Source organism: Oreochromis aureus, linkage group 22 (assembly GCF_013358895.1).
Source record: "Oreochromis aureus strain Israel breed Guangdong linkage group 22, ZZ_aureus, whole genome shotgun sequence".
NCBI classification, from domain to species: Eukaryota; Metazoa; Chordata; class Actinopteri; order Cichliformes; family Cichlidae; genus Oreochromis; species Oreochromis aureus.
The window spans coordinates 1,850,205-1,864,068 of NC_052962.1; the positions used below are offsets into that span (position 1 = coordinate 1,850,205).

The 13,864-nt window shown below is 41.1% G+C and overlaps 2 protein-coding genes across 4 annotated transcripts; one reads left to right on the forward strand and one right to left on the reverse strand.

The window, feature by feature from the left end:
- Positions 1-16: 16 nt before the first annotated feature.
- On the reverse strand, positions 17-7,553 carry ngly1 (N-glycanase 1). The gene is made up of 12 exons (XM_031748382.2): positions 7,347-7,553; positions 5,991-6,105; positions 5,645-5,854; positions 4,890-5,052; positions 4,564-4,783; positions 3,570-3,691; positions 3,124-3,269; positions 2,686-2,796; positions 2,421-2,606; positions 1,147-1,332; positions 669-846; positions 17-580 (listed from the first exon to the last, which is right to left on the reverse strand). The coding sequence occupies exons 1-12, from the start codon at positions 7,445-7,447 to the stop codon at positions 405-407; spliced, it is 1,914 nt and encodes a 637-aa protein (XP_031604242.1). The 5' UTR covers positions 7,448-7,553; the 3' UTR covers positions 17-404.
- Positions 6,673-12,707, forward strand: oxsm (3-oxoacyl-ACP synthase, mitochondrial). Of its 3 annotated transcripts, none has more exons than XM_039605079.1 (3): positions 6,673-7,311; positions 7,868-8,917; positions 11,883-12,707. In XM_039605079.1, exons 2-3 carry the CDS (start codon positions 7,923-7,925, stop codon positions 12,283-12,285), a joined length of 1,398 nt encoding a protein of 465 aa, XP_039461013.1. In that variant the 5' UTR covers positions 6,673-7,311; positions 7,868-7,922; the 3' UTR covers positions 12,286-12,707. The 3 variants fall into 3 exon arrangements, with proteins under 3 accessions (XP_039461013.1, XP_031604244.1, XP_039461012.1); XM_031748384.2 differs by lacking the exon at positions 6,673-7,311 and adding an exon at positions 7,698-7,783; XM_039605078.1 differs by lacking the exon at positions 6,673-7,311 and adding an exon at positions 7,733-7,792.
- Positions 12,708-13,864: the final 1,157 nt, after the last annotated feature.

The window sequence follows — 13,864 nt, forward strand, 5'->3', positions numbered from 1 at the left end:
CCATCTGACACATAACTGAGTATTGTAGGTAAACAGCCCATTTTTAATTTGCAGATTTAACATCAAACAGTTTATTAGTAACAACAGACCTGCAGAACTCTGACCCTAACAGAACAGTATGTGAAATGTCTCCACGCACTACAAATTGCAAACACATTTACAGTGGAGGGAAACATTGAAAAACTTTATGGCTTTATGGTTAAAACTGTGCAAGTCTCATGTTAAATGGCCTTCAGTCAAAGTAAGAGATTAAAATGTGTGAAAGGAATGAAAGTCATATCTTAATGAGTCCATCATTAGGCCATGCATGTTTAATCATCCTGAGGAATTCTATATTGCACTGAAACTACAACCCAAACAGCTCTGAACATCTCAGAGTGATCAAGTATTTTTTTTTTAAAGTGTTAAGCATCTTGAAGATGAACGATGACTTCAAACGCAGACTCCTCAGTCTCCTTCAAGCTCTGTCTGAACAGCTGAGAATGCTGCCATGCCGTTTCCCCTGTGCCCCCGCTGACTTCTGCTGCAACGATGAACTCTGAAGAGCCACACAGACTGGAAAAGGACTGCGCACTGCCATCTAAGAGTTCAAAGGTGGGGGAGGAAGTCAGGTGGTTTCATGGCAACACAAAACAGGATGTTGAATATTTTAGAGTAAATGCCGATACCTCCGGAGAACTCTGTAGTAAACTGGCCCGAGTGCAAATGCCAGCAGGCTTTCCCAGAGTGGTAGGTCTGGCTACTGGCCATGATAGAGACAGACTTTATCTTCATTCCTGCTGGAGCAAAGTCGAACTTCCAGCTGATTCTTCCTGTAGGAGAGCCTTCTGTTCGTGCCAGGTACGCCTAAATAAATGCAATCACATCCACTCTGTGGAAATCCAGATTTTCTTGCCACTTTCACTCAGTGTATTTGAGTGAAAAATAACACTTTTACAGCTCAAAGGAGCGCTTCCTGAGCTTAAAAACAACGGGTTTCTATGCTGTTTAAAATAAACCCAGTAGAATGAGCTTTAACAAAGGTTTGGACACGGTCCATTCAGAACATGAGACCAGCATTTGTTCACTTAGCGCTTGAAAATGACACATATACAGAGAATAAAGATAAAAGATAACAACACTGCTATAAAACAAAAACAAACATACCATCTGCCAATCATGTTCCACCTTTCTGAAAATAGACTCTGTGCTCCATGCGCACTGAGACCAGGTCTGGATCATTTCAGAGCCATCGGACACTCGGCAGTACTGGTCTTTGGAGGCGCTGTAGCGTATGTGGAGCATCCTGTCACTCTTCTCTTTGTCAGTCGGAGTAAACACAAAACCTACAGCCTGGAAAGAAAACACATGCACTCTTTTCCAGTAAAATGTATATGCAGACAGTTAACTACGCTTCCAAACAGTGAACGTACTCAACAACTGATAAGAGACTACATCATCAAAATGTGTTACTGAGAAAGCTGTGTGTTTATTGCATTGTGTCATTTTCTGTACATGTTGATGCCATAACTACAGCAGAATCAATAGGATATTTAGTCCTACTGATATTGCACAGCACTGTCTTGCATCTAACCTGGCTTACTACCACAGTCTCATCCTTCTGCACCATATTTTGGCTTTGCTTCTATACAACATGAGGACGCTGTGATAAGTCATTCATTTTTATTTTTAGTCTGAACCTTTTTAGCTTATAATGACAATAAGGCAGGGAAATGTACAGTTAAGTACAGAACTTTCCATTTGCTTCTGTTTTCTTACTCCTTTTCAAAGTTGCAGGAATGTTAAAAGAAACTAGTTTTCCATGTGTAGTAAGTCACCCTGAGTCATCACTTAGTTGTGCTGCAGGATGTAATGTGTGAGCACGTTTACATATACACCACTGCAACATAGCGTTACATTTTGTGCCTTAGTCTGTGTTTTGTCCTGTCTTCCTGTGCTTTCTTTTTCTTCTCTCTTCTCTTTTTTGTCTTTCCTTTCCCCTCACCCTCAAACCGGCTGCAGCAGATTCAATTCAATTTTATTTTATTCATACAGCACCAAATCACAACAACAGTCGCCTCAAGGTGCTTTATATTGTAAGGTAGACCCTACAATAATAGATACAGAGAAAAACCCAACAATCATATGACCCCCTATGAGCAAGCACTTTGGCGACAGTGGGAAGGAAAAACTCCCTTTTAACAGGAAGAACCAGGGGCAGCCACAGACTTGATTGTTGAGGCCATCTTCTGTTGGAGTTTTACCTTACAGGACAAAGCATCTTGTTGATTTGGCGCTAAATAAATTAGCCTGAATTGATCTTCCACACACAGATAAATATTACTGGAGTTTCTGACATGCTCATATTGCTGATAGGAAGAAGCCTGTTTAAATGTATGCTCAAACAGATATGCGAGGGAGCATATTTTGTTGTACGGTACCTCTGTGGAGGTTTTTTCATTGCTCGCTCTGGTCTCACCCCGAGCTATTCTCCAGGCCAGAGAGCCAGAGTTGCGCCCGCCTAGCTCTCCTGCTTTTGGTTTCTTCGGAGAGATGAACTCCACCAACTCGACAAGCAGCCTCTCTGTCAGTTCTTTCTTCCTCTCTGGACTCAGGAACTGCTGCCGCTTTAATGACAGAGCAGAAGGTGGATGCTTCACACCACAGACACCACAGTAATTAGTCTGTTAAATGAGTTAGTCTTACCACTGCAGAGAGCCTATTAATGGTGTGCAGCAGCCAGGCCTCCTGAACCCTGGTCCTTCTCAACAAAACCTCTGGATGATTGCAGGAATACCTCCATGTCACATCAACCACCTACAGCACAAATCCACACATACCCACAACTTTTCAAACAATCAGCAAATTCTTAATTATCTGAGCTGTTCTTAAGATAGTGAGGGCTATTTTCCCCCCAAAGATATAAACATGAAAGAGGCCATCTCAAAGACAGCAATATGATCTCATATACACAATTAATTCAACTTTGAGGGGGAGTCGATATCTAAACAGCAGTAAACACAGAAACATCTACACCTCAACACAAAGTGAGAATGTACAGTGCAAATAAGAGTATTCATATTAAATAATAATACAATAGTAGTACAAGTTACAACAATACTAGCATGTGTCCATTTCTTGTACCTGGTCCTTGGAGAAAGCTAGAACATAGGCCAATTTTTTCCCCCAACCGACCTCATACAGAAGAGGCTTATCACAGATATTCTCACATGGGTCACAGTGTAGCCAACGGCGCTGAGAGACAGAATAAATCTCTGTCCACACATGGTCTGAAACAGCACAAGGAACACGACTCATTTCATACACACATGTACACCAACAGATCAAGCAGGAATCTTGGGAGATATGGGAGATAACGTTTTCTTAATGTACAAGCAGGTATGGGCCAATCCTGTCAACATATAAACTGAAGCTCATCTTTTAGGTTACTTAAAATAATACAAACTCAAATTAAACAGTCTGTATGATCCAGTGGAGCTGAGAAATGTAAGAGCACGACAGAGCAGAGTAAATTGACATCTTTCCTCTTTGAGCAGAGAAGCAGAACAAGTGTCCAATGACGTACATACCTGTGCTGTCCCAGATGTACCTGGCCTCAAGGCCGACAGCTCTGCAGCACAGGGTAAAACAGTTGGCCCATTCCCCACAGCGCCCTCTCCTGGTTTCCAACAGCTTCTCAGGATTGTTATACCTGGTGTTAACAAGAACAGACGAGGCATCCAAAATGTTTGTTTTTTTAAACAAAAACAACAAAAACACACACATGGGTACAACTTGAACGCATTTTTCCTTTAGTTTCGAACTTCGCTGATCTGAATGTTACAGATTCTGAGATCCCTTCTGTGACGCTCTTTACAGTTATATCTATTACATTACAATCAGTGGATTTTTTGTATTTACACTTGATTCTATCTGGCTTTGATCCCAGTCTTCAGATGGCAGGAGCTAAGGACAGATTTGGTCCAGCACTTACAAACTAACTGTTAAAACTACTGACCACGTCAGCACCATCATCCTTTATGATGTAGTTATCAGTAAGATATTGAGGAACTTCTTGTGCTGTCCACAACTATTTTTAATAATGTTTAATATATCCCATAGTCTCTGAAATTTGATTATTATTTTTCACTATTTTACTACAGTATTTCTTTCTACACACATTCCAACATTTGTTGTTTTTAGGTTTTAGACTTATTGTCTCTCTTTAGTTCTTTTTTGAATATCTCATCTAGATCTGAGTATTTCTTTTTGTTGCATTTTGTAAACTTTTTGTGATCCAAGAACAATGTGTGCATTTTTTCCATTCTGCTTCTGTTAACATCTTTAGTTAAAGCATTAATAAAAGACAAAAAACAAACATGTTTTGCTACCCATATTTTTGTTAACTACCTACCTTCACATACTGCTGATATCTTCGTTTTGTTCTCTACATAGAAACTAGAAAGACTAAAAGACCTCTTTAGTTAGCAGGCGTGTTCAGCAAGCAGTGGAAAGCAGCATATCCCTGCCCAACTTGTCTTACTTGTTTTGCAACCAAATACAAAGATATAAACCTACACTCACCTGGGGAATCTGGTGGAAACCTGGCAGCTCTGACAATAGTGGTTTTCCACTCGCTGGGCTCCCCAGTGGAGGTCATCGGTGCTAGGACTGAGGGAGGGAGCGTTCTGAGTCTGTCCTCCACAGAGATGGCAGGGCAAACAGTCCACCCAGGTGAAGAAGTCATTTTTGAACCACCTGAGCAATTCCAGCACCAAGAAGTCTTCTATTCCAATTTTACATTCTAAAAACAGGACAGCAAGTCAAAAATTTCACCACACACACACGCACGCACACACGCACACACACACGTTACAAATCCAAGTTTTCTGTGGGTGAAATTCTCTTACTTGGGTCAGACTCATTAGCCTCCTTCAGCTTTTGTTGAGCAGCAGAGTACAGCTCCTGGTGAGGGATCAAACTCCGGGCTTTCTGTTGCAGCTCAGGGTTTTCATAAAGCAGCACATGTTGGAAGTTTGTTTGAAGAGTCACAAAGAAGCTCATGCTGCTCTCCTGACACAGAGGCAAATAAACAGACAGGTCTCCAATGTGTCATTCAAGCAAGTGAATGTTGTTCAAGCGTTGTACAGGCATTTGGTGGAAACTTAAATAGTGCTATTAATAATTTCCTCATTAACTACTGAAACTATGATGTCCTATAACTTGAAAGCATAACTCCTATAAAGTCACACTGCTTTATTTTTTCAGTTCTCTGTCCACGTTGTAGAGAAAACATCCTCTCTACAGATCAGAAAACAGAAGATCCTTTCAAAATAAAAATAACAAAAAGAAGATCCTTTGTGTTTTTGGCTTATAGAGTGAGTCTTGTTATCCATAATTAATAACTGGATCACATTACTTCAGCTAAATCATTGTAAGATCTCCCAGCCCTGGAATGCCAGATGGCTTGGTCAGCTGTCCAATATCCATGGATGAAAATCCACAATGCAGTTACCAGCTAAAGTTCCAAATGGCTAATTTCTGTGTTACATTCTCTGTCCAAGGAGGTCTCTATGCTCTGTAAACACAGGATAGAGTTGGCATGACCCACTTTAATCAGGGTTTCTCTACCCTTTGATTCATCAATGAGAGTGTCTTTATTTACCACGGACGGTGGCTGCTGTGCTGGAGCCGCTGCAGATAGGTTAGACGCAGCACTAGAGCTTGTTGCTGCTGAGGCTGAAGCTGCAGCAGGAGCTGGTTGGACAGGACATCCCTCACGTAGCCTCTGATCCCTTTCTGTGGCAATAGATTCCCTGATGAGCTTCAGCTTTTCCACTGATGCAGACTTTGGGAAGACTAAGTGAGTCTCAGCCTGGCAAGAGGTAGTTTACTCACAGTTAAGCAAGCGAGAAATGTCCAAAGGATTTCTAGGCAAGTTCTACGCAGCAAAAATACGAGCTTGCCTCTATAATAGAAGCCATCTGGTACAGTAGAAATGAATAAATTACCTCCTCAAATCCCATCTCAAAGAGACACTCTACAGCACCTTTGACAGGCAACAGTTTTGTGGAGAAAGTTGGATTCCCAATGCGTATTGATCTGTATTTCTCTTCATTGGGATACCTGTTAGAGAGGACATATAATAGTAATCATCTGAGGAATACTGACTGATACTGACCAATCGCACATTTACAGTGTTATCATTTAAGTTGTTTAGTATCTGACAACAGATATAATGTGCTTTGAATCCACTGTTTTTCTACAAGTGTCATCACAGCTAAGCAGACAACATATATGGATCAGTTCATCTCAAATTATCGTGGGCCTTCTGCTTCACTAATTGCCAATTTGGCTAAAAAGTTCATGGTTCCAAGTTTACACATGTACACTGATCACTATAAAAGTTTTAGCTTCATATATAAAAGTAATTTTCCAGATATCTGAAGGAACATTTGAACATGAACATCTCAGAAACTATTACAGATATTTCAGAAGGCTACATAGTTGTACTTTACAATAACGCAAAACAAAACATGAAGAATGCTTATTTAAAAAAACTCAAATTCATAGTCACAAAAACTAGAAAGTTTTATTTTCATTCATTTAAATTTCACGATACAGTGACAGTTGTGACGTGTTGTACAACAAAAACAAAACAGTAATAGGTATTTAAATATACCATTCAAAAACTGCTATTCGTTGTCTTTCGCAATGGTAAGTTGTTTTTAGTGTGCTCAACATGGGGCAGTTCATATTTTGAGAAGCCAAAACTCAGACATGTTTTGATCCGTCTCAATTTACAGATCCTGATTTCACTTTTACAATAAGAGAGGCCACTTTGTGTGGGGGCGGGTTTCTCGTGTACCTTCTTCCTGACGTTGCTATCACTTGGTATACCTACATCTATCATTACAGCTGTCTTCCTTTTCTTGGTCAAGCAGAAAAATAAAACGAACAAACAAACAAACAAAACCCCCAAAACATGATTTTCAGATTAAATGACCCACGCGTAAACCAAAGATGTCTATGGTTATGACACATACTTCTGTGGACATTAAGAGAAGAATAGCATTCTCCTTTATTGACACCTGCACTGACATATTTAGCGTTCCTTAACCGTTACTGTCCTTGTAGCAATAAATCGCTTAATAAACGTGTAAATATATAAATGTATTTTACATAACCAAAAACTGTTTTCTGTTAAGTCATTTAAACCCATTTCAACAGTTATGCCATGATTTTCTAGGAGTCGGTGAGTGACATAAAAGCTAAAGGGCATTTTTTTAACAGCTACAAGCGCACAAAACACCGAGGCTCGACTGCAGCTGGGTAAGCTTTCCTAGCTTATAAGGTAACGACCTTACCTTATAATGTTGTCCGCGTATGTAAGTAACAACTTCGTGACATCTAAGAAGACTTCATTTGGATTCTCACACAATGTTGTGACCGCTGGTGAAACAGCCATCTTTATATTTCTTGTAAAAAAATGTAAAAGTCCTGTAAGTTTTCAATGCAACAGCTAACGCTAAGTAGCTACTTTAGGGTCCTAAAGGAAGCTGCCCCATCAGAGCCTGAATAAATGCTTGATTCTTCTGAAGGACTTAAAAATTGTGTTTGAATATTTGTGCCGTAATTATCCATAATTAAACGCTTTTATATGTTTTCTTCCTGTGGTATTGAGTTAGTTTATTTTTGTTGGCCATTTAAATGGATCTGGCCTTTACTAATACTACCTAAATACAGCTGAAGACAAACACAAGGAAGGCATGGACACGGACATCATAAATAACCGCTAACTCTGGTCTGTTCTGTAAGTTATTAGTTTATGTAAGTCGGTAATTTATATAATTTTATCTAAATTTCCTTTTTCCTCTGATATTTACAGTAAAAACTCCAATCCAACTAAGCCTTAAGCTGTCAAAGCTTACACAGACAGCAGGATGTCTGTTTTTACACTGTTTTGTTGGAATAAACTACGGTTGAGACCACAGAACATAAGGAATCTTCTGCACAAGAATGCCGGTGTTTGTCCGAATCAGGAGTCTAGGCACCACAGCTCTGGACGGCAACAAAGAAGGAGGGTTGTTATCACAGGAATAGGGTTAGTTTGTCCTCTGGGCACGGGCACTGCTCTGTCCTGGGACCGTCTGATCAAAGGTCAGAGTGGGGTAGTTCCCCTGGACTCAGAAGAGTACAGGACTCTCCCCTGTAGAGTGGCAGCTCTGGTACCCAGAGGAACCAAGGAGGGTCAGTTTGAAGAGGAAACATTTGCTTCTCGTAAGGAGATCAGTAGCATGTCATCAGCAACCGTAATGGCCCTTGGAGCTACTCAGCTGGCCCTGGAGGATGCAGGCTGGTGTCCCAAAAGCCCGGAGGAGCAGCTCAGCACAGGGGTGGCTGTTGGGATGGGCATGGTGTCGCTGGACGAAATCGCTCGTACCTCCTCCCTCTTCCAAGAGAAGGGGTACAACAAAGTGAGTCCATTCTTTGTGCCACGCATCCTTGTCAACATGGCTGCTGGACACATAAGCATCAAACACAAACTAAAGGGTCCCAATCATGCCGTGTCCACAGCTTGCACCACAGGTGCACATGCCGTAGGTGACGCAGCCAGGTTCATCGCTCACGGGGATGCAGTTGCTATGGTTGCAGGGGGTACAGAATCCTGTGTGGGGCCACTTTCTTTAGCTGGCTTTGCTAGGGCCCGTGCCCTCGCGACCAAATGGAATAACAACCCTACACTGGCATCAAGGCCTTTTCATCCAGAAAGAGAAGGTTTTGTGATGGGAGAGGGGGCAGCTGTGCTCCTGCTGGAGGATCTGAACCATGCAGTGAGTAGAGGAGCCCGGATCTACGCAGAGGTCTTGGGTTATGGGCTCTCAGGGGATGCGACTCACATAACTGCTCCTACTGTGGATGGTGATGGGGCATTCAGGTGACTCATTTCAAGGTTTTCTCACTTGATGATACTGTTAATTGTTTGGGTTTTTTTGCTCATATTAGTATTTATATATTTTTCAAATATACTGATAATCAGTAAAGTAGGGTAAGAACAAATATAATTACTTGATGCCATAATATATGCCCAAAGTTTCATAATTGGTGTTTATGAAACTGTGAATTTAAAAAACTGGATCCCAGATAGAAGGCCAAAAAAATGGATGGGATGCAACAGGTACATATCAACCATGCAGTTCAATGTAACCTTTGTAGTCTTACTGAACGGGTGGGAGGTGTTGTGGTGGTTAGTACTGTTGCCTCACAACAAGAAGGTTTCTAATTCTGCCTAGGACATTTCTGTGTGGAGTTTGCAGGTTTTCCCTGTGTCTCCACGTGTTCTCTCCAGATACTCCAGCTTACTCCCATAGTCTGAAGACATGCATGGGGTTAGGTCAATTGGTAAATCTAAATTCACCGATGTGTGAATGTGAATGGTTGTCTATCTCTATGTGGGTTGGATAAGTGGAAGAAAATGAGTGCACATTAGACTATATGTCAGAGTTCAAGCCACATTTTTTAAAAATCAATTTAATCCAATTTTATTTATACAGCGCCAAATCACAACAACAGCCGCCTGAAGGCGCTTTATATTGTAAGGTAGACCCTGCAATAATACATACAGAGAAAAACCCAACCCAATATGACCCCCTATGAGCAAGCACTTTGGCAACAGTGGGAAGGAAAAACTCCCTTTTAACAGGAAGAAACCTCCGTCAGAACCAGGCTCAGTGAGGGGCGGGGCCATACTTGCCAACGTTGAGACCTCAGAATTAGGGAGACATTCAAAAGGGCTTTTTTGGGGGGGTGCTATCTGAAATATAACCGGACACTGGTGTAAATTCTCGACCATCTGACATTACTATTTAATCAGTTTTCTGTTTGACGTTTATTCAGCTGTGTGAAACCCCCGGAGGAACCCTCCCGAGGGATTAATGAAGTTAAATCTAATCTAATAACTTTAATCTCAGCCAAACTGATTTACTCAGGAAAAAATAAAACACTGCAAAAAGCCAAATAATAACATTTTTAAGTTATCCAAGTGACTTTTATATCATGTTTAACCTGAGTAGCGAAAGACTGCGGAGGGGTTGAAAACGATGTGCCGGGAGTTCGCTGTTCTCGCCGGCTCAGATATTTGAAGTTTACACAGCTACATTCTTGCCTGAAAATATGTTAAAAGTTTATTTTGCGACTCAGAAAGAGCAATAAGAGTAATATTAAAACTAAGTAGCTGCCGCCATTGTTGGAAACTGGAATTGGCTGGGCCGCGCTATGAATTCTGGGATATCCTGATTTTCGACCTGAAAATCAGGAGAAATTTGGGAGAGTGGCGGCTCCGGGAGATTTTCGGGAGGGGCACCGAAATTCGTGATTCTCCTGGAAAAATCGGGAGGGTTGGCATGTATGGGCGGGGCCATCTGCTGCGACCGGTTGGAGTGAGAGAAGGAAGACAGGATAACGGACACGTTATTTTACATTCATACAGCACACTGTTCTATTCTGTACAATTTAAACACTTTATCTAACTCACTCTCATCTCAGCCATATTAGAGTCACAAATTACATTGACACACGTCTTTGGACTACACTAATTGTAGGTAGGCTATGGTAGTGAACGAGATGAATATAGGCTGCTATGTAATCGTATATATACCTTGTTACCATTACCAAGTTAAAGTACCCGTGTTTGAGAAAGAGTTTTAAAATATCATTTTTCAGTTGATTTTGAAAATATTATTCTGGAAACAACCTCGAGTTTAAAACATCATTGATCAGCTGTGTTGTATGCTGATACATGCAAGGCACCAACACTAATGTGCTGTTATTTCTCATATTCAAATTGTGTGTGCTGCTTTTTTATGTTAGTCGCAAACACACGAGTATAAGATTAGATGATTTTCACATCAGTTACAATTTATAATTATCTTTATATTTTCCATTTTTAGACTACTGACATTTTGTTGCATCCACCTGGTAGCAGTATCTTAAAGGATGGATGAAGGGGCAGGAGAAGGGTACCGCCTGGGTGAGAGCCAGTGAACATGTTATTTTGCTGGCGTAATTAGTTATACAGGAAGCTTGTAGCTTTGTGCTTGGTGGTAAGGGGGTTTTAACAGGTTGAAATGTTGAAGATGAGTAAAGATTTACTTGTCATCCTATAAAAAATCTTTAAATGCCTGTGATGCTTTAAAAACACCAACAAGCCTGGACTGGTCTCTCTTTTCTTTATGTTAATTGATTTTTCTACCAGATGTTCGGGGTTGTTGAGTGATTCTGTTCCCTTAGCACAGCTTCTCTGTCTTAATGATATTATGTCCAGGCTGTTTATTTCCTGGAAGTATTCAGACAAAGGCAATTCTGACAAACTAAGGTCAATACGCTGGCACATATTTTAAAAGTGTCAATCCTTTCATTGTAGCAGATACTGATGTAAACCATACAGTACAAAACTTGGATGTAGTCATCATAACATCATCTGTTAGTTTTGGACCTCACAATTTATAACTTGAACATTAGAAATCTGGCCTATACCATGAAGCCAGAAGACACTTTATATGGATACAACAGGGAGCCAAGTTATCAACTAACACTTGCTTGGGCTGCTGGGGGGGCAAAGCAGCACTAAGGCTTCTGTCAGAATTTGAATATAAAAAGAACCAAAACCAAATTTTATACTGGTTACAGTTTCAGTCAGTTGTTATGGGTATATTGGGTGTTTCTTTTTACAGAGAAGTCTATATGACGCCATCCTGAAAAAAATGACTTGAAATCTGCGCTGACATGTACACATTCATTTCTTGACTCACATGTCTTTGTTTAAATGGAGCAATAAGAATCTGTAGGGCAGCAAAATCAACACAAGTTATCCTTAAACTTCTTCTTTCGTACCATCTCCACAGGTGCATGTCTGCAGCCTTAAAAGATGCAGATGTCTCTCTGGCTGATGTCACATATATAAATGCTCACGCCACATCGACGCCTTTGGGAGATGCAGCAGAAAATGCAGCCATCAAGAAACTTTTCCAGCAAAGTGCTAGCATCCTGGCTGTGTCCTCTACCAAGGGGGCCACAGGACATCTGCTCGGGGCTGCTGGGGCTCTGGAGGCAGCTTTCACCGCTCTGGCCTGTTACCACAAAGTCCTGCCCCCAACCCTTAACCTGGACAGAACAGAGCCCGAGTTCGACTTGAATTACGTTCCCTGCACAGCGCAGCAATGGCAGACTCGGGGTCGACGGGTAGCCCTCACAAATTCATTCGGCTTCGGCGGCACCAATGCCTCACTGTGTCTCGGCAGCATCTGAGGACACACTGGGAAGTTCTTCTCATTGATCAGATCACATCCAGGCAAGAAATATTTAGTAACAGACTGGTGATGTTGGCTGTTCCTATGAAATAATTTCAGTGGAACTTTTTCCACACTAGTTTGCAACAATCTGTCCTGGATTTTTATGGAAAGACATCATTTGGAATTTGTTCCGTGTGTGTGTGTGTGTGTGTGTGTGTGTGCGCGCGTGCGTGTGCGTGTGTGTGTGTGTCTGTGTGGTTTCTTGATCTGATATTCAAATGATGTTTTTGTGCACCTGTATTAGGTACACCTATGTATCTATAATAACTCAGCAATAAATTTGAGTACATTTAAATATTTTGTTGATGTTACCAGGGGATGACGATTGTACTTTATAGTTATGTGTGCCTATGGAAAGAGGCACACATATTACTATTCGTCGGATTTATTATGTGTGCCTATGACAAGAGGCACACATATTACTATTCCTCGGATTTATTATGTGTGCCTATGACAAGAGGCACACATATTACTATTCGTCGGATTTATTATGTGTGCCTATGCCAAGAGGCACACATATTACTATTCCTCGGATTTATTATTATGTGTGCCTATGGAAAGAGGCACACATATTACTATTCGTCGGATTTATTATTATTATGTGTGCCTATGCCAAGAGGCACACATATTACTATTCCTCGGATTTATTATTATTATTCTTCAGTTTCCGCCTGAAATTTTGCAGCGAATCTCGCCCCGCAGTTTTCAGACAAGCTTCATATATGTTACCTCATTTTGTGCGGCTGGATCTGGAATGGTGTGCTATGACTTTTGGTGTTTATGACTATTATAGTTTTTGAAATATTAATATTTTAGTGAAAATTTTCCCGCGCTCCTCTGCCAAACAGTTTTGACAATAGGGTTACATATGTTAGATCATTTTGTGCGGCTGGAGCTGGACTACTATGGTACGACTTTTGGTGTTCATGACTTTTATAGTTTTTAAATATTAATATTTTAGTGCAAATTTAGAAAGATTCTACTTTTGGCGCCATAGAAACAGACTTCATTTGTGGTGTCTTGGCTCTCTCTAGTGGTATACCGGAGTAGTACAGGCGAAAAGATCTATCCTTGGCCCAAAACTCCATATCCCACAATTCATAGCACGCCTCTACAGAGGCCTCTACCGAGTCAAACAATGGCGGCCACCACTTCGTTTTCTATGTCTTTTATTCGTGTTTCTAGGTCACAAACTAAACTTTTAAGACATTTTCAGGCGAGAATATAGGTGTGTAAACTTCAAATATCTGCTCGTTTTATCAAGACATCCCATATTAGCAAGAGTTGTCTTATGTGTTGCTGATAGCCAGCCGGCTAGCATAGCGCCCGCTAGCATAGCGCCGCTAGCATAGCTAGCTAAGCGCTGCTAGCGACCCTCAAAGCACCCAGGCTGGGCTTATAGTGACGCTGCTAAAATTTGTTGCAACACCCGATCGCTCGCCAAGTCTGTGTTTTAGCTGGACTCATTTTTCGCTTATATGGGCCGATGATGGTGGTCGATGTGGAAAAAATAACTGAGTTGTTTGGTGGTGGAG